The 20,341-nt window shown below is 40.5% G+C and overlaps 3 protein-coding genes across 11 annotated transcripts in view; 1 reads left to right on the top strand and 2 right to left on the bottom strand.

Moving 5' to 3' along the window:
- drpr (multiple EGF like domains draper) overlaps positions 1–13,280 on the top strand; it is a 23,884-nt gene extending 10,604 nt beyond the window's left edge. For 3 of the 6 annotated variants that reach the window (XM_031987028.2, XM_031987029.2, XM_031987031.2), the window contains exons 2-18: positions 5,532–5,764; positions 6,294–6,420; positions 6,503–6,671; positions 7,025–7,271; positions 7,347–7,467; positions 7,532–7,669; positions 7,752–7,931; positions 8,015–8,342; positions 8,832–8,939; positions 9,156–9,320; positions 9,624–9,830; positions 10,383–10,538; positions 10,601–10,777; positions 10,853–10,963; positions 11,024–11,233; positions 11,304–11,486; positions 11,568–13,280. In XM_031987028.2, the coding sequence (XP_031842888.1) occupies positions 5,673–5,764; positions 6,294–6,420; positions 6,503–6,671; positions 7,025–7,271; positions 7,347–7,467; positions 7,532–7,669; positions 7,752–7,931; positions 8,015–8,342; positions 8,832–8,939; positions 9,156–9,320; positions 9,624–9,830; positions 10,383–10,538; positions 10,601–10,777; positions 10,853–10,963; positions 11,024–11,233; positions 11,304–11,486; positions 11,568–11,857 (3,009 nt within the window). In that variant the 5' untranslated portion in view covers positions 5,532–5,672 and the 3' untranslated portion in view covers positions 11,858–13,280. Of the gene's footprint in view, positions 1–5,307; positions 5,473–5,531; positions 5,765–6,293; positions 6,421–6,502; positions 6,672–7,024; positions 7,272–7,346; positions 7,468–7,531; positions 7,670–7,751; positions 7,932–8,014; positions 8,343–8,831; positions 8,940–9,155; positions 9,321–9,623; positions 9,831–10,382; positions 10,539–10,600; positions 10,778–10,852; positions 10,964–11,023; positions 11,234–11,303; positions 11,487–11,567 lie in introns of those variants that run through there. The other 3 variants (XM_031987032.2, XM_031987033.2, XM_031987034.2) reach the window with 3 other exon arrangements.
- LOC116431507 (uncharacterized) lies at positions 13,047–16,511 on the bottom strand. 4 transcript variants are annotated; one of them, XM_076373130.1, is made up of 7 exons: positions 16,368–16,511; positions 15,298–15,437; positions 14,673–14,811; positions 14,189–14,606; positions 13,572–14,083; positions 13,288–13,479; positions 13,047–13,192 (listed from the first exon to the last, which is right to left on the bottom strand). In XM_076373130.1, exons 2-7 carry the CDS (start codon positions 15,415–15,417, stop codon positions 13,047–13,049), a joined length of 1,527 nt encoding a protein of 508 aa, XP_076229245.1. In that variant the 5' UTR covers positions 15,418–15,437; positions 16,368–16,511. The 4 variants fall into 4 exon arrangements, with proteins under 4 accessions (XP_076229245.1, XP_076229244.1, XP_076229246.1 ...); XM_076373129.1 differs by having other exon boundaries at positions 15,298–15,485; positions 16,368–16,498; XM_076373131.1 differs by lacking the exon at positions 16,368–16,511 and adding an exon at positions 14,924–15,026 and having other exon boundaries at positions 15,298–15,344.
- On the bottom strand, positions 15,779–20,341 carry LOC143175204 (trophoblast glycoprotein-like). The gene is made up of 5 exons (XM_076373134.1): positions 19,977–20,341; positions 17,599–17,854; positions 17,120–17,436; positions 16,642–17,012; positions 15,779–16,561 (listed from the first exon to the last, which is right to left on the bottom strand). The coding sequence occupies exons 2-5, from the start codon at positions 17,845–17,847 to the stop codon at positions 16,320–16,322; spliced, it is 1,179 nt and encodes a 392-aa protein (XP_076229249.1). The 5' UTR covers positions 17,848–17,854; positions 19,977–20,341; the 3' UTR covers positions 15,779–16,319.

The following is a 20,341-nucleotide window of genomic DNA, read 5'->3' as shown; positions in this document are numbered from 1 at the left end:
AATCGTTCCGTGAATCGTCGCATTCTTTCATCGCAGTTGCAATCAGAACTTCGGAATGCGCGATGCAATTCACCGGAGACGATCGGCAACTCGATGCTTATTCTTTCGACGAGTGTTCTGAAGTTGCAGTTTTTTTCACTGTGATATTCGTTTATATTCTGCTTAGAAGATTCATTGAACCGAAGAAAATATATTTGAGACCGTCATTGAAATAACCGCTGCTACCGATAGCAAAGAGAAGCAGGAACAATTAATTGCTTGACGTTACGTTTGCATTACACTGTCGACTTAATTACGTGAAACATTTCCATTTCACGTCGGTTACCTTGTATGTTACAATTGTTCTTGTAAAGAAATTGAATTTCGAGGTTGATGAGAATTCATTGAATTACCAATTAAACGAAACGCTTGCGCGGTTCCACGCTCGCGGAGCGCATGGAAGTTTAGCGACCGCTCGCGAGTACGTTTAGCACAGATACCACCGGAAGAATTCATTCAACGCATTCTCCACGGTACCATCTATTTACCAAGGGAAATGGAACGAGCTGTTTGGTGGGATCTTACCACAGCACCTGCGTAATTCGATGTTGTAATTACGAAAGGTAGATTGGAACCATTGTGTGTGTTAACTTTGGAGTTGGCTCGAATCTGAATTTTAATTTTGTTTAGTAATTAGGTGTAAGGTGGTTTGGTATTTTGGTTGTTTGATTATTTGATAGTTTGGTAATTTGGTAACTTGGTAATTTGGTGATTTGGTAATTTGATATTTTGATATTTTGATATTTTGATATTTTGATATTTTGGTAATTTGGTAATTTGGTAATTTGGTATATGGTAATTTGATAATTTAATATTTTGATAATTTGGTCATTTGATCGTTTGATCATTTGATCAATTTACCATTTGATAATTCGCTAATTCAATGCTTGAACAACACGGCAGTTAATCTGCCAACAGAATAAGAAATCCTTACTAGAAACAAATCAATTTCCCGAGAACATCGAACGACCGGTCGATGCATCCGCGCAAGCGAAAGACGCAGGAATGCACGTGACCCTTTAGAATCCCCTTTTCCGTCCTTGCATTCCCGTTCCACGGATACGAAGTTAACACCGTTAGCCCGTCCGTGCGTGCGTGCTCGCCCTACGACTCTCCTTTGCTTCTCCTTACGAAACTCGGACCATTAGAGGAGAGCCCCGGTAGTTCCACGCACGGGAGACCCGTCCGTGCCCTAGACGATCATTACAGTCAGTGATCTCGTGGAACCGCATTGTCGTAGGCGTGCCACTCCTCGAATTTATGAAATATTTTAATGAATCTTAAAGAAACCACCCTAAAATTATTCGATACAAATTTCGCACTAAAATAAAAGACCGAAGAAATGTCATAGCATTTATAATTTTAGGAATACTATAAAAATTAGTTACAGTTGCTAGATTACAAAACAACCTGGACTGCTAAGGGTTAAAGGTAACATTTCAACCCCCAAATATTCTTGAATAAATGAATGCGTCATTTAAGCTGCAATTGAATGAACGTCGACGTGAACTTCAAACTGAGAAACCAACAGCACTTCAAACCGCAAAGGGTTAAGGGTTAACAACCGACCCAGTAGCGAAGCAGTACCGCACTCCAGCCCCAGAATACCGATTTCACCCGTCAACCTTCGAAATTCGCGGTTCTATCGCTCGAGATTCCAATAAATCTTCGCGCGCGAGTGGACGAGCGTGGTAATTCGATAAGCCCGGTCGATTAAGCGGAATTAATCATTCGCCGTTCGCGACGGGAGCAGCGTCGCGTTCTCTGAGTCAGTGATCGTCCGGCGGTCACGTTTTTTGCCTCGAATGACTCTCCGACATCTCATGAATCACGGACACCGGCGTTAAATAAATCGCGATCGTGCGTCGAGTGACTCGCTCGACCGGAAGCGGCGAGGACGATAATTTCGCCGTTGATTATTCGGCTATCCCGTGCTCGCGGAAGCGTTCTCGATCGATCGGATGGCCGAGCTATCTCCTCGGATTAACGGTGGACCCGATTAATCGGCGCGGGTTACACGATAAGACGATAGTCTCCTGTCGAATCGGCGATAAACCGTCTCCGTGGACGGATAAGGGAATCAGTTCTCCTGAAACTGACCTATAGTATGATCCCGTTTCAATGTTATTCTGAAAGCGGATCTTTAAGGGATCGTTACGAAGGGAAGATCTTGCTACGCATTCGCTTTCGAGAGAAATTCCGTTGATTCGGGAGATCTCGGAGACGATCGTGACGATCGAAGAAGCATCGTAAGACGAAACGGTTTGCTAGCTGCGAAAGTAGAAGCTTCTAGCTTGAAAACGATTGCACAAAGAATATCGAGCGACAGTTTATCGAGAAGTTACAGAGGTTCAAAGGTGGACGATCTCTCGATCGCAATTCGCCGACTTTTCAAGTCTCTCGTTAGGAGAAAAAATACTTGCAACGCAGTAAGCGTTGATATTACTTGGCAAACAGATTTGCCAACATGTCGGCGAGCAAATACGCTCGTCGATCCCGGTCCATTCATCGCGACCGATGCAAACAAAGGAAAATGGACGTCGAGATTCGCGCGGATCCGTCGAAGGCTGCTCGCTTCTGGCGGTTCGGATCGAGGAAAGAATGTCGAGTGGTGCTTGAAATTCGCTCCACATACGCCGACGTCTTCCTCGAGCTATTTCCCAGTGGCTCCCTAAAAAAGGCTTTGATCCTACGTGACCTACGAGCCAGCGTTTTATAATGTTCAGCCGGGATGATGTGTGCGTGAGAACGAGCCGCTTGTCCCTGGCGCGCGGCAACACTCACAGCCGGAAATAAGCTGTAATTCGTCGCGTGTTAACCGCGGAGGGATTAATCGCGACCGCGATCGGTATCGACCGGCCGATATTCACCGGTTAACTTTGTTTCATGAGTACGCTCGCGTTGTTTACAGGTGCACGCTTATCAAAGAGTTCGCGACAGGTTCTTAATCTTTTGCAAATCAAATTTACTTTATTCAGTCATTCAACGATGTAACCGTTTAGAATCATCGACAGCGCGGTTTCCTATTTTCCACATTTTCTCGGATCTTATCTATTAGTGGATTATAATATGAAACTTTCGTTTGGAACATGTCATTAAGTTTAATTAAGATGTTTGGGATGTTAATGAGATATTAATGTAGTTTCTTTTAGAATGCTGTGTTTAGATTTTTGTTCGAAAACTTCGTTGACACTAGAACTACCATTCAAAATGACTGGTTTCGATTCTTTTGTTTAGCAATTATTGATATCTTCGGAGCATTGAATATTCGAAATGATTTTGAAAATATCATTTGAGTACTATAATGAATGTCTGAAGAAGCTGAAAATAATCTATTGTTACAATTTCTATGGGAATTGCGTATTAATCGCATTAAATGCTCGGTAGTTCTAGTGTTAACGCGTCGATTGAAGTATCGAGAAATTACTGCTAATTGATAGTCGGTCAATTGGAATTTGTCGAATGTTAAGGAGATAGCTGATCCTTCAAAGAGTGTTGTTGATGTATCGCACACGGTGACACAAGTGTTCCTTATCGCCGATTTCCGGGCGTTTGCTTTTCACCTGTTTTATCAATGCCTCGCCTCGAGCGTATCGCTGGTTAAATTTACACGTGACCTTTCACGCGTGCTCTTGTCAATCGAATTTGAATCGTTACCCAACGCGCCTCGCGCGTTATTCAATCGCATTCTAGATTACCAGCCCGTATCTGTAGTGTTCACGCGTTATTACTCGCGTAACTGCAACAATAATACAGATAATTAAAAAACGATGAAGACACTTCAAACGAGATAATTCAGAGATAACTCGACTTCCTCGGAGAATTAATTACCGATTGCGCGAACGATCATTAGCGAACGATCATCTTAACGTAATTTCAACCCCATTAACGCTAGAACTTCCGAGCATTTAATGCGATTCATACGAAATCCCCATAAGAATTGTAACAATAGATTATTCTCAGTTTCTTGAGACATTCATTATAGTATTCAAATGATTCTCAAGATCATTTCCACATTCAATGCAAAGATATCAAATTCAAAGTAAATTAATCAATTATTAATTTTACTTTTCCAAGAAGTTAATGACGAAGTAATCGAATCAGAGTCGAGAAAGAAATCACTGAACATTATTCTATCGAATATCATTACATTTATTACATTGTCTTATTTTATCCCTCAACGCGTTCACCATAAAGAACACTAATATACTATTTATTTACAACCAGAAATTCCCGATCGATCAATCGAACGCACATCGTCCGTCGGAATAGATTACGAGAAATTATTCTAATCGGAAATGACTCGAATCGCGCGATTCCGATTTTTCTAGAAGACTCGACGCGGTCGCAGGCTTCGGCCGCGATGAGCTTTCTATTCGTTGAATTGAAGACGACGATCCGGAAGCGGTAATCATCCGTCGTCGGTCGCATGCAATTTTTACCGGGCCCCAACCGCGTGACGCGCAGCGTTTCAAATATTCAACGACCCCCTGGATATATCAAAGAGAAATCTATCAAACTCGTTACGATTATAAAGAAATTCACGGTCCGCCGGTCACACGAAGTTGTGCAACGCGGGGACAGTTTTCCACGCAGAAACCGCTCCGGGTTTCCTCGTTTCGCAATTACCGCTGGAATTCATTATTCTCGCCATTAAACGATACCATTGTCATCCCTTCCGTTCAACTGGAACAAGGGAGAAGTGTTCCCGAAGGGAAATATCCTCGAAAAACGCAGCGATCATCATAGAAATCGCGCCGTTCAGACGAAGTTCGCTGATATGTAATCCCTATAAACGTTTTAATAATAAATTATTCCCGGTGTCTTTAGGCATTCGTTGTAGCATACGAATGGAACTATTCTAAAATCGTTTCGAACGTTCAATGCTCTCGAGATATCGGCAATTGCGAAACGAGCAAGCCGAAACCGGTCGTTTTCACTGGTACGGTAGTTCCAGTGTTGAATCAACTCGTTCCATAAATCTATGCACCGTTAAGCGAGATTTCCCCGCGATCTTAATTCCGAAACACGACTAGACCTCTCGGCTGATCTGATATACTTTCCTTTCCGGTCACATCTGTATCGCAGCTGCGTGCGATTACTTTCATCGGCCGCGTCGCACAAGGGCAATCGGTGACTCGCGGCGTCCGAGACAAAAACCGACGCGAACTGCGCGTTTTTCGCGTCCCTCCGCGATACGAGACCGTATCGGCCGGTTTCCTTTCTCCGCCGATGCACACGCAACCCGCGAAATATGGAAAATATGGAAAGGATCGGCAGCGAATCACGGTTCAGAGTCTAAAGCCCGCGGAGCCGCGAGGCTCTTCGCGCTTCGAGGAAACGGCGGAGCACGTTCTTCGCGATATCGCGTCGACGTGCCTTTATCTCGCGGCATTTCTGTCTCGGACCAGTTCGAGGTGGTACCTGGTACTTGTACGTCGACGCGATACGAGACTGAACGCGCGTGGGTGACGATCGTTACGTTTTTTCAGGCCCAGTAGCATGCCCAGCTAACGAATCCTGCGGAGTGAACGATCGCGATACGTTCGGCCGGAGGAAGATTTCCCGGAGAAATGTGATAGAAGCGGCAACGGAAGTTCGTCGTTCGTTGTTTCAAGTGTGATACAGTCGGGATGGCTCTGTCGATCTGGTTGGTGGCCGTCGCCGCGCTTTTCGGCTACGCCCGGGCGCTCGAAGGACCCAACATCTGCACCAGGATAGAAACGTGAGTCAATTCCTCTAACTTTCTACTCCTTCCTTTGTTCTATAATCTTTCAATACTAAATCAAACTGATGACAGTAATTATAATATTAACCCTTTTCACTCCAGAAGCTTTTCACCGGAAATATTCAATATTTTCTAATGATATACAGACGACGTTTCCTTAGATTGAATGAAGAAATCTAACGTGCATTGAGGAAGAGAACTATTTTCCTTCAATATTTAGTACGTTGATGCATTATACAAAGTTTAATATTGAAAATCAAAGTTTAGTTTTGTTGTGTCGAATCATTTGGTGACTTGGACCTCTGGAGTGCAAAGGTTAAGGATAATAATAGACATAATGATGACCGTGAAAGTAAGAATATGCTCCTTTTGTTTTCTAATTTTTCAATACTACAATTATCAATTAAATACTATTTTTAGTATTCAGTATTTTCTATTCGCTATATTGAATTACTCTTGCGAAATTAATTCGAAATCATTTGAAATTTCGTAACATTCCCAAGATTCTAACGGTTTTTCTGTGCAGATACAAAGTCACGGTGAGGATATCGGAGCAGAAGCCGTACACGATAAGGGAGAACACTTGGTGCTTCAGTTTCCCGCCGAGATGCTCCAAATACAAAGTTGTGTTCAAGACGATCTACAAAGAGCAGGTAAACGAATCAAGCTCGCTATCGCCTAAGCGGCGACTCGAAGTCAGGTCGGAGATTAACAGCGGAATATTATTCAAAACAGGAATTAACGAAGCAGAGGCCGGTGGAAGAGTGTTGCAAAGGCTACACGCAAACGAATACCGGCGATCGCTGCATTCCAGTTTGCTCCAAGGACTGCGTTTATGGCACCTGCATCGCTCCGGACGCTTGCAAGTGCGAGTCAGGATACGGAGGGCCGTTGTGCGATTTCAGTAAGCATGAAACTCGCTGTCCGCTTCGATACAGCTTCGTTATACTTCATTAGAAGTCCCTTGCCTTGGAAATTTACCTAATCGTTGCTCTGTTTATAAATACCGCTGCATATATTCATTACATTTTCCTGTTCAACTCGAGTCCCTTGAAGCGTTGCGCACGCTGGACGAGAACTATTTGCCAAACTGGTGAAACTGGTATTCGTACTGAGGTAAAAGTGTGAATTGGATTGCTCAATGCTCCGCGTTGCCTTAAAAGCGAACCGGGGCAAGGAATTTTAATGAATTTCTAATGTTTCTGTACACTTTTATGTGTGGTGTAAGAGATGTTTAAGCGACGCTTGTTTCCACAGAATGTCCTCCTGGAAAGTGGGGCAAATCATGCGAGATGGAGTGCATGTGCAGGAACGGAGCCACTTGCGACCCATTCGATGGCAAGTGTATGTGCACCAGGGGATGGACTGGTGCCTATTGTGACCAGAAGTGTCCTCCAGATCGATATGGCCAGGACTGTAGCGAGGAGTGTCGCTGCTGGAACGGTGGCAGCTGTCATCACATTTCTGGGGAGTGTCATTGTGCTCCTGGCTACACCGGACCTCTGTAAATAACTTTGTCTCCACACAGAAATGTTAGAAACTCAAAATGAGTTAGATATGTATAAACATTTTTTTGTAGTTGTGACGACTTGTGTCCACCTGGAAAGCATGGCGACGAGTGCAAGTCAGAGTGCAAGTGCCAAAACGGTGGCTCCTGTAATCCTACCACTGGAGAATGCTACTGTACTCCTGGCTGGATTGTAAGTACGCTTTGTTCAAGTGTTGTTGTATTATATTCATTATGTTAATTCCTATTTCCAATAGGGTTCAGTCTGTGCGAACAGGTGCCCGGAGGGCTTCTGGGGAAAGAATTGTTCTGTGCCTTGTGACTGTTACAACGAAGCTGGGTGTCATCATATCACAGGAATGTGTGAATGTAAACGTGGTTATTACGGCGAAAAGGTGTGTCCCTTAATTTGAAGTATCTTGAATTGATAATTTGTTAAAATTGCTTACTGTATTAAGAAGTAATATTATCTTTTAGTGCTTGAACATATGCCCCGAGGGAACGTTTGGCTTAAATTGCACTAATAATTGTACCTGTGAGAATGGTGCAGCATGTTCTCCAGTCGACGGGTTTTGTACGTGTAGTCCAGGCTGGACTGGTGAACGTTGCAATAAACGAGTCTGCGAGGATGGATACTGGGGTCTCAATTGTGCGAAAGTGTGTACACCTGGATATAATTGAATGATGTTTCTTAATTCTTAAGCGTCTTCTTTATTGAACATGATTCTAACATTGTTAAGGTTTGCGTGTGCGAGAACAATAACACGGAACTCTGTCACCCTTGGACTGGAAAGTGCATTTGCAAGGCAGGATGGGACGGCGACACCTGCGCCAGGCCTTGCCCGTTTTACACTTACGGCGAAGGCTGCCAAAATCGCTGCAATTGCAAGAATAACGCGCAATGCTCACCCATAAACGGAACCTGTATTTGTGCACCAGGATACAGAGGTGAGGATTGTAGTGAACTATGCCCTGTCAACACTTTCGGGGAGAACTGCGCGCAAAAGTGCGCCTGTAAGAACGGCGCTACTTGCTCACCTGAGAATGGACGGTGCAACTGTACAGCAGGTAACAAATCATATTGTTTATCGTCGAGAAAATGCAGGATTAAGATTAAGCAAATTACTATTGAAATCATTAGTTACACTCTAATATTCCCAAAGCTGATAAAAGGTACTTGATACAACGAGTATATTGCGATCGTACTGTTTGAATATCGTTTAACTAGTTTTCATTAACATAAATTGCTGATCAAAGGTTTGGAATCACGGAATCCGAAGAATGGACATTAACGTTTGTACTGCAAGTGATTTCGAACCTTTGACCAGTCTGGTAATCTCTGATCGTACGATCGTGTATTGCATGGAAGACTAATAGTAGTTTTTTGTTAGTTCATGATTTGCACATCTGTAGATTTACATATTATACATAATTATAAAATGGTAGGAAAGGTAAGTAGATAATATTGTACCGTATCCACCAAAGTATTCTGATTAGCGAATTAATAGGAATTAAAGAAACTCTGCTCTTGCATGTATTATTATTACGTTTTGTTAGGATGGGTTGGTGTTTCGTGTGATCGCCCCTGCGACAACAAATCATTTGGCAAGGACTGCGAGGGTAAATGCAATTGCTTTAACAATGCCGCGTGCAACCCGCAAAATGGTAAGGGGGCTGGCTACAATGATTTTATTTAATCGCATAGCTAAAAGTTAATGTTTCCAAACTCTAATCAGAAAACATTAATTTTTATCGATCCTTGATAACGTGTTACGTTAAGAGATTCATCCACGTTCTCAATGATTCCACTGTTTTTTTTTCCTTTCTCTCCGCCTCGTTGCACCTGCACCAAACGATCTATCACATTTTTTAAATACACAGGCACATGCACGTGTGCAGTTGGTTTTACCGGCGAATATTGCCAGGATCGTTGCAATGAAGGATTCTTTGGTCACGGATGTACTCAGGTCTGTGATTGCTACGAAGAGAATAGCTTAGATTGCGAACCTACTACAGGCCGTTGCATATGCAAGCCAGAGTGGCGAGGTTTGTTTTCTCTTTGATTCGTTGATCAGTCGCCATACATGAAAGCTATCGCCTTTCCCTTCCCTATTAACAATTTTAATCCCACTCATTTCATTGCAGTCATCTTCTATGTAGTGTATAGAATAGTTTCACAACTGCGTTTTCCTGTCTTCTTTGAAAACTGTCCACTGCATTGCGTTGTACAGTTTGTTAAAAATTTCGTGAGGTGGAATGTAAGAGTACAAGATTATGAAAGACTGGGAAACGTCGTTCCATGGCGATTTGATCTTCGATTAAATGTGTCGTTTTAATAATATAAAACAGGAATCCGTTGCGAGACAAAGTGTCCGGAAGGTCTTTACGGTGAAGACTGTCATTCACACTGCGAATGCATGAATAATAGTTCATGTGATCCAAATACAGGCACCTGTATTTGTGCTAGAGGTTGGGAAGGCGACGACTGCTCTCAACCCTGCAAGGAAGGCTGGTACGGTGTGCGCTGCAAAGAGAGGTGCCCAGAGAAAATGCAAGGTAAAGACATAAATAATTAATTTTAGGGGAAAGTGAAACTTGGTTCAGCTCTCACAGATCTATTCGAGAATAACAATTCTGGTATTATACGTATATGTACTGAAAACCGATTAATGGTTACAATTGGAAGCATGACGTACTACTTACCGAACGTTGAATTATGTTAGACACTTTGCACTGCGGTTAAAAGATATTAATAGGTATTATTTTTGGTGTTCAGTTGTGCATGCACGTAAGTAACTTGCACTAATGCTTTTAACATTCTATAATAGTGAGAAAACGTAGTGAAATAATGCTTAGAATACTAATTTAATGGAGAGAGAGTACGAAACTAATTACTGGTACTATAAACCTTGAAAAAGCTGGTAAGTGTCCTGATATTTATTATTTATATCATTGGTGTTTATGGAGTAACACATATGAATCTGTATAACAGTGTCATTATTAATATAAAAGTACCCTTAATTTAAGGAAAACATACGGAAACAGGCCATGGAAATTTATATTTGTATTTGTATTTGTACTGTACCTTTGTTCTATGTTACTTTTTAGGTAACATGACCTGCGACCACGTTACTGGCGAGTACGTCTGTCGTCCTGGATATTTGGGCTTAACGTGTGAACATCCCTGCCCACCTAATTATTACGGTCTAAACTGTGCTAATCGTTGTCGTTGCAAAAATGGTGGAGAATGTCATCATGTAACAGGTAAAGCTTCCAAACTGTTCATCTACAATAAGTTCTTCTTACACAAAATATTATTTATCTAGGTGTGTGTCAGTGTCGACCTGGCTGGCACGGGGAATTCTGTCAAACACCTTGCCCAGAGGGAACATATGGCATAAACTGCACTCAACACTGTACATGTCAACACGGTGGCAAGTGCAGGTCTAATGATGGTCACTGTCGTTGTGCTCCTGGTTGGATTGGTACAAAATGTACCGAGCGTAAGTAAAACTAGACTTCTAATGATACAATGAACATCGAATATTGAAGATATTAAACGTTGTGTTGATGAACAGCCTGCCCAGAAGGGTACTATGGGGATCATTGCATGGAACCCTGTGAGTGCAAGAGTGACTTCTTCCTGTGTCAACCTATCAAGGGATGCGTTTGTAGAAATGGATATGGAGGTAAAGATATTTCTTCTTTACAATTATAATAGATATTTATATATTGCAAATGTTTTTCAGGCCCGAATTGCGACGAAGAACTATATTTGAGTAACGTTCAACAGAAAGACGAGGCAGGATATGGCAGTATAGTCGCAGGATTCTTATTCGCTGCAGGCGTAGTTGTCGCTATGGTATTAGCTGGTTGGATGTACCATAGGCGGAGAGTAAGAGATCTGAAGAATGAAATTGCTCAAGTGCAATATATCGCTGATCCACCGTCTCCTCCGGGTAGATCATCTTCAGATATTTGTACAGTTTACAATTTGAGAGTTTTTGTAATCAGTGACGTTTCTTACAGAGCAAACTCAATTCGACAATCCTGTGTACGCGTACCAGGGATCCTCAAAATTCGATGATGGAACGACTAGTTTATTGAATAATTTCCAGTTCAGAAATAATCTTGGAACAAGTAAAAAGGTAAACAATGAGAAGGTCATGCTCGGCTTCAACAGCTGTATGGACGAGGATGATGATTCTAAAGGTGAGCATTATAAAGGAAATTATGTTTTTGATAGTATAAATGTAATTATAAAATGGCACTCATGATTATTAATTCTTTTAGGCTCATATAATCGATATGACCTTAAAAATAGAGATGCGGATATGGGTAATCCTAATCTCAACGTGTACCACAGTATTGATGAAATGGACGGGAAGAAGGTGGAGCATGTTTACGACGAAATAAAACAGAATAACGATGAATCGGAATACGACCAGTTGGACAATCCGAGACCAGTCAGCAGTTACAAACAGTTTAACCGAATGCCTAACGGTGGTATCCCTTTGAATTCCTCCGATAACGCGGGACCTAGCAAGATAAAAGAGAAGGATCCAGAAGTAGGGGAAACTTAAAATCTCGTTGCTACTCGTGGATGCAAGTTAAGTTCTACGTTTTAATTTCCAAATATGTGTCTTCAATGTGATTTAAAGGAGCAAGTCGTGAAAAATACTTGCTTGTACTTTCTGGCACGCCGGTGCCTTTCGCTTCCCATTTCGAGAATAGACTTTACGAGTTGTTAATTGTAAATTTAAAAAGAAGAAAAATTTCTGAAAGCTGAATCTAAATTTCCATATAGAAGAGTGTAGATGTACTCTGATTGCTCAGTATGTGCTTGTACATAGTTAGAAGATACAGGATGGATATAGTTAAATGAATATTTTATTTATGAAATCCATATACTCATAGTAATTGTTCACATTTAGTGGCTTGGACAGCCCTTTTTATAACACGACATTTATTAATATTTGAAGCAATATTATCATATTAGATGAATAATGTGCATTGTGTAGATATAAAGAGATCGGCCTTGTAACAATACATTCGGAAATGAATTGAAAAATATCTCTGTTATTGTGATTGTATAATTTATCTATATTTGAGAGTAAAGGTAAAAGTCTACATAAAGTTCGGAATACTCATCTGTAAAATCGAGAGCAATTGTTATGAATGACGTGAAACGATTTGTCGAAACGTACATACATATCTCTGTAGTTAATTGGTAAGGATAGGATAGAAGATCTAGTATTTTAAGTAATTTAATTCGAATCCTCTTTAATGTTGAGAAAATGAAAATCATCGTTTGAGAGTATACGATCTAAATAGTATCAGCAATAAAGTTTTATCTTCGTGCATTTTAATGAATCTTCGAATATCAACATTTGTACATATTCACTGCAAACGAAGTGATAAAAGTGTTAATATTTTGTCTAGAATGTATTATTATATTTATAATTATACATATATACATATATAAGAGAACTCCGTAGAGATCATTTTAAGATACTATTGTAAGATGCAATCATGTTTATCCTTTTTATATTAAATAAGATTCGAAACCTATTTTTTAATTTCTACGAAATATCTATTTTTACGACTTTATATGTACTATTTTTATTTCTTAGATGGATCCGTGAAAATAGATTGTTGTGATCGATTGTAACGTATACGTATACATATACAGACACATGTACATACTATTAAATTAAGATGTAATGTAAAATCCACGTTTTTGTAATACTGCGTTGTAGAATTTTGCGTGAATTACGTCTCAGACCTGCTCGTACTGTTTGACACGTGAGACGGTCTAGATCCCGCGGCTTTCATTAAATTCAGAACAGGCAACGCAAGCCAATAAAGCCCACCGAGAAATAGCAAAACCGATGTAATGTTCATGCAAAAGTTTACACCTGTAATCAGAAAATCGTTTCGTTTACTCTTCGATTTAGAATTGGATCTTTCGTTTCGCTCTTTTCCAGAATAAAGTTTTGTTACAACGACTCACTGTGTATGGAACTGAAGATTAGTATACATAGACCGACAATCGTCGAGAACCCCTTATTAACCGAACGCATTATTTCAACGCCAAGAATGTCGTACAAAGCCAGATCCTGACAGCTCGTTAAACTACCTATACCGATACCACCTAAGAAAGCCCAAATCATAATCAATATAGGTCGTCTCGTGTACGTTAAACCTGTAAATAAACAACGTTCATTTCTGTGATTCACATAAATAAAGGAACGGATCTCTTATAAGCATGGGAATGCAACGAAAAGAATCACATGCCTATCAGAATAATTCCAGAAAGCCAGGCTGTCAATCCAAAATATATTCTTCTGTCGTGTATCGTTAATTTCAATACTTTGTAACTCGCAACGTTTGTGAACAAGGTGCCAAAACCAGCAATCGTGCACAACGATGCGTGTACGTAAGTGTTTTTTATAACCCTCGAGGATAGAACAGGTAACAATATCCAGAAATAGAGGACACACGCTTTCATTCCTACCCAGCCAACAATAGCCAACCAAAATCGCATGTTTTTCAGGGGACGAAGTTGGTGCTTCCATTTGCCAGCCGAGGAATGAACTGGATTCACAAACAGGTCTACCTCATCATCTGGTTCTTGATACGCATACATATTGTTTCCTTCACTGAACAATCCTTCATTCGTTGTTTCCTCAGTGTCACCGTAGCCCAGGTTTTCACTGTCATGTTCACCATTCGAATCCTGAGTTGTCTTAACCATATCCGAAGAGATCCTTATGGGAAGTTCGTTGTCCTCTTCAGATAAGAGGAGACTGTGAGTTATTTTTGAAATTTAATCTTTGCTTAACTTAATTCGAGTAAGTGTGTATACACGATACTGTCAATGATTAAACGTATGAATTATTTGTAAGGAGGACCTGTAAGGAGAAGCTCGTTGCACGGAAGGCAAGTGGAAAGTCAGTGCACCAATAGCTGTAGGCAGTAGCACCAGAGTCATCAATTGTAGGCCAACTTTTAAGTTAGTCTTGTGCAGGAGTAAATTTATGATATTGGGAATCACTATATAGCCAACAGAAGTTGCCACGTTTTTTAATGTCAGAGCTAAAAGAAGCTTCTTTCTGAAATTCTTTCTTAAAATGTAGTCACTCAGTAGAACTACAAAGCTAGCGCCTATTCCCATTACTGCACCAGCACTGGAATTTGCTAAATATGCACCAACACCACCTGTTGCGAGATAACCAGTTGCTAGAATGCCGACTGCTAAGAGAATTATTCCTATTATTCCTACTAAACGTGGTGTCGATGACATGCTGACAATCATCCTTGTCCAAGGATCTACAGAATTGGACATAGTATAAGAAAATCTGATATTAATTTATTTGGAGTATTCAATGGGTTTACCAGCTAAATTCCAAAAGGCAGTGAACAGTATTGGGGTCACAATAATTTCTTCATTCCATAGATCTAAGTCAGTGTCTTTAGTTTCACTTAAGTATCCCAATACTATGCCGTACATAGATAATATACTAGGAATGGTCATCTGTAAAATTAACATTTAAATAACATCTCAGATAATATAAAAGATCGACCAACTATTTTTTATACAGGGTGTTTAGAAGTGCGTGGTTAAATATCGGGAACTCTATACTTACCTAGTTCTTCGAATCAAAAGGATAATAATTGCCTATGCTGAGAATTACAGGAGAACAAGATTGTACATTAATTTGGAGGAAAGCACGCGGCATCTGATGATACCTGAAAAAAATTATTTTATATTTCTATTATTAGAATGACTACAACGAATTCTTTACCACATGTTGTTCTATATAAATTCCTAAATGTTCTAAAGACCCTGTATAAATAACTTTCTGCACTGAGTTTAAAGAATTAATTCTTTGAGAGTATAATGCTGATTATATGAGTTGAAGAGGTTCTTAAGTTCATCTTCCACTTGTTTGAAACGCTTAGTCTCAAAGAATCAATTGGCTCACCTGTGCTAACGCTTTCATTGAACTTTCAGGCATACCTGAACCAGACACACTCCGCAAAGGACAATCCATGAGTAACCACCATCCGGAACGGTGGGTCCCAGTTCTGGAAACGACGCCACAACTTCATCTAAACGAAGACGCTGCGACATTGACATCCTCCGTATCTTTTGTTGTTCTTATGAAGGAAGAAAAATTACACAGCAATTCAGTGATGCACCTAGATCTATAATAACGCTTCAGTGCGTATTATAATCATTGAAACAAACTGAGAGTGTTATCTAATCTCTGGTAAGATGTCAATGGTCTGATAGGCTTTATGATAAGAAATGGTGAATGTTCTGAGCATACTTTTGTACAAGTGTAGACCTTCTTACGGTTACCAGAGATTGCTGAATAATATCCAAATTGCATTACGCATAGAAATGAAAGCTTATTAGAGAACGTTGCAATTGGTAACGGGTGCTCTAATATTTCTTTCGATTTCTATGCAGTGTTGCCAAATGAAAACAATAGAAGTACAAATATATATCCAACATTTATTCATCACTTGACACGTTCGAAACAGTCAATAACAAATGTCAAAAGTACATGTATCTCGTCGTGAGTTATTCATTACATCAACAAGTATAGCACGCTAATGTCATAACAAACAATTATAGGCGTTTAATCGTTATTAGTGAAATGCAAAAAATTAAGTACGGAATCACGCTATAAATATTACGTTCCTATTCGTAAGGTAAATCCTATTCGTACAACGTTAAGAGAAAATATTTTTACATGTCACAGTAGAAAAAGTGGAACTTCTCAACAGTCTAGAATGTTAAATATGAAATCAACTCTAGCGATCACTAGTGTTAAGGCTCTATTACTATTCAGAATTCATGGGTGCTTTGATTGTTCAATCGATTGTTTATGGAGTCTGATCCCATTTGTCATAACTGCTACTCTAAGTCATATTAGTTTCTTTATTGCTTTAGATATAAAACGCAAGGGCAGACGTTCAGCGACATCGGACGATCAACCAATATTTTTTTAAGCGGAATTAGTGAATCAATGACTATACGTCTTCGCGTGCGTCACCGGTTGCAATCGAAGTATACCGCACCCTTTTGTTAACCGAATCCAGTATCGGCTCGATTTTCTTCTGCAGCTTCGAGCGTTGCACGTAAATCAGAGCGCACACTAATCCTATCAGCACCAGCGTTAGAAAGAATAGCGAAATTGTCGTGCCACGCGAGGCCGTTGAAAACAATTTCGTTGCGCAATTTTTCGTCTCATGAATATTATGCGCCGCCTTACCTGAAAGAAGCAGTACATTTGTTATCACACCGTATCGACATAGAATATTATATTAGAGACAACAACGCCGTTACAAATACCTTCGTAACACTTCAAGTTATTCTTATTGCGAATGAACACTTTTGTCTTGTTCATCCATTTAATGAAGGGGTTCAGCTTGCACGAACACTCGAGCGGATTACCAGACAAGTCGACTGCTAGGCTTTGATTGTACTCGACTATTGCGTCCATGGCATGGAGATCATGTTCCAAGACTTTGGTGAACTTGTTACGCTGAAGGTCTAAGAACCGTAGATTGGATAGGCAGGATATGTTAAAATGTAAAGCAGTGAGAGCGTTATCGCCCAGATAGAGATCCAGAATCCTTGGGAGGTCACAGAACACGTTAACGTCTCGGAATTCCGAGATGTCATTCTGTTCCAAATGCAGCTTCATTAGCTGCTTTAAATTGCTGTAAGAAGGGAACAATTCATTTCATAGAAATGTGTAGAGATAAAAATAACAATGAAATGAACAATGCTAGATTTAATGTTAGAATTTAATGTAGCTTTTAAATACCTGTTCACAAAAATATCATGCAACGTAGCTGCTAGATCTCTAGGCCTCTCACGCTCAAATGCATTGGTCAAGTGGAGTTCCAACAGAGAAACGAAATTGGAGAATACTCTGGGATGATTTCTCTCAGGGTCCAAAGACAGCTTGTTGAAGTCAAGAATAAGGCGTTCAACGCGTTGAACATGATGATACGCTTTCCCTCTGATCTCCTTGATCCTGTTATTCGACATGTCTATCACCCTTAGGTCAGGCAAGTTATCTAATGTGCCAAAGATGTTCCATGGAAGCTCCTCCAAATAATTTCCAGTGAAAATAAGGACCTGCAAGTGAATTTGATTATCTTAATATTTTATGAAATCAAATGGAAAGGTCTATAGTGCATTATATAAATGAAAGAAATAGGAAAAGCAGTGAAGTAATTTAAATAAATATTTCAGTAAGACTGATTAGATATTTAAAAATTTATTTGTCAATGTTTCTACCTGTGTTTCATTGGGCAAATGTGCCAGTGGTTCTGTGTTGAGGAAACCTGAGTTCGTGCAATTAACGACATACTGATAACGGTTCTCGTAACACGTTTTCATGCAAAGGCAACGCCTTTCGAAAACCGATCCACATTCGGCTATAGCCGACTCGTGGGTCTCCAACGAGTGCCAATTCGGGTCGCAGTCATTTGGTGGTTGAGCAGTGGACAAATATATTAACAGGAATATTGTGTACAGTTTCTTCATCGTATACCTGAAATTGTAAAGCGCCCATTAGTACTTATAATTAATGATAAACTTGTATAAGAATTACTTTTAAAAGATGCATGTACTATAGAGAAAGAATCGTTGTTCATGACGTTAGTTCAAATTCTGGCGCGGAAACGATATTTGAAATTGTAACCGTTGATTGGTCGAGACGATTTAGGCGGGTACTGTATAGTAACGTACGTAACGCCTAGCCAATCGCATCAGTACTAGAGGTGATTGTCATGCAGTGAAGTTTTGAAAGTGTTTACACGAAGCATGCTTTCAAGTTCAATGGAAAATAAAGTTTATTACATTACAGAGTAATTAATAATAAATAACGATGAGTCATGCGTGACAAGAGTTTTATATACTGCGTTTGACCACGTACATTTTATCAATCTATCAACAAAGGTTAGTCTTCCTACCATATTGTTTATAACTTTTGTAATACTTTTCCCATATCAATCTATCCTTACTAACGTAACCACTGTTCTGTTATTTGATTAGATGCATACTGTATTTTATTGTACCTAGAAGTATTCATAAATACCAGAGGGAATCTTATATGGATGTAGTGTATTTGCAGAATATATTTTACCTATTATATTAAAGGAATATTTTTCTATAAGGATGCCAGGTGAGAATCCGTACAGTCAAGAATGATGCAGAATGTATTAAGGTACAACTGAATGAATACAACAAACATACCGTACCCTCTTTAATAAAACTCCACATAAAACAATGAACAATTTAAAGTTGTCCAAGGGAAGTCAGAGGAATGCACAGCAGGGAAGGTAAAAGAAGTGCATTCTGCTCTATGCACAGAAAACTGTCTGTGTACAGAAATAACGCCAGGATGATTGCGTAGCATGGAGATAAGCAGGAAAGTAGTCCATCCAATACACGGCTGTCTACAGAGGATTAAACCAGGACAAGGAGTATGGTAAAACGGGCGGAAGATAATTCAAATGCGACAGGTGCAAACAAACTCGCGATAACGCGCGCTTTGTTAGCTAAATACAATCTCAACAAATACCCCTGAAGCCATGCAGCTCTCAGGAGGCCACGGGAACGAACAGCGTTCCGGTTTCTAGCAGAAAGACGACTCGCGAACCGGAGAAGCGAATATTGGAAAAGGAAGATCGGATTTCGAGTCGCGTTTCCTGCAATCCGATTTTTGCCCGAGGACTGGGACCACGTAAGAAACGAGACCACCGCTGTGTCACCGTGGACACGGGTAAAAAGAAAAAAATTCGGCACCTAAAATAAACTAATCACCGCGTCGCGAGTCGGGGGGAGAAGAGAGAAACTCCCGAACGGGATGAACGCATCGAGAACGATGCAAATGAGAACGTGTCGCGCGAGCAGGCAGAATGTTTGTCGAATAAATATCAAAATTAAACAGTCTCGGTATCGCCAAAGTCTAGAAAGTGATGTCATAGCGACTCGATGCTTTAATTGCTAGAACAAAGAATGTTAAAAATATACTCACAGATTTTGCTGATATTGACCATGTAGCAGGGTTTGAAATTGTATATAGAATTATTTATTGTTCTCATTAAGAAGAATAACATGGAGTATGATTTTCAAACCTGTTCCGGTAAGAAAATAATTATCTCCTTTTTTGCCGATAGTTCGAACTGTATCGTCTCGACACTAGGACCAAAGTAGGTCGACGAGTCATACCGCTTGTAAAAACGTCAGGCTCACGCACCCACGCAACAGGTGATATCAGGTACAAAGTATTACACTCTGCAGGGAACTCGATACTTCTCTATTAACTTCCTTCCAATTCAGAGATCATCATTCTATGTACAATTTTATCAACCGTTCCATTTCCCATTAAGAAAACCACACGCCATTCATTCACCGATTTACCTATTTACAGATATTCACAAAGTACTACACTATCCACGCAAATGGATACCTCGAACCACTCAATCCAAACGCATCAAACACAAGCAAACACGTTCTCAATCTCCGACTGAAAGGAAACCCGCAGTGGTACCTTTCGGTTCCTAATTTTACACGAAACTCCCACATAAAGAGGAAAGCTATAGCTATCGAGAACAGGTAGTTCCAAGCATCGAAAAAGAAATAAACAATTGTTCCATCGGCTTACTCACCGTTTTGAAGCAGGGAGTAGGACGCGGCGAGCAGTGATTCATCGGATCGTTCACCGGCTGACTAGTTTATCATCGGTGTTGCCTCTCATTTTCTGTCTGGACCGGAGGGAACTGTCGCGCACGCACGCACGCAAGGCAAGTCGAGGCACGACACGAATTTCTCGAGTCAACACCGAAAATACCGGGGCGCAGGAACGCGGTGGCCCTTCTTGGATTTCACCGAGCCGCGCGCGCGTTCCGTTGACCTGTGCGCCGAGGAAGGAGCAACCTGTTGGAAGGAACGCGAAGGGAACGGACGAGTCACGGGACGCTCGAAATAATCGCGTAGCGGGAAACAGGACTTCTCTCCGCTGCGCGGCGGACAG

This window comes from Nomia melanderi, chromosome 13 (assembly GCF_051020985.1).
Source record: "Nomia melanderi isolate GNS246 chromosome 13, iyNomMela1, whole genome shotgun sequence".
Taxonomy (NCBI): Eukaryota; Metazoa; Arthropoda; class Insecta; order Hymenoptera; family Halictidae; genus Nomia; species Nomia melanderi.
This window is presented reverse-complemented; position numbering and strand designations above follow the sequence as displayed.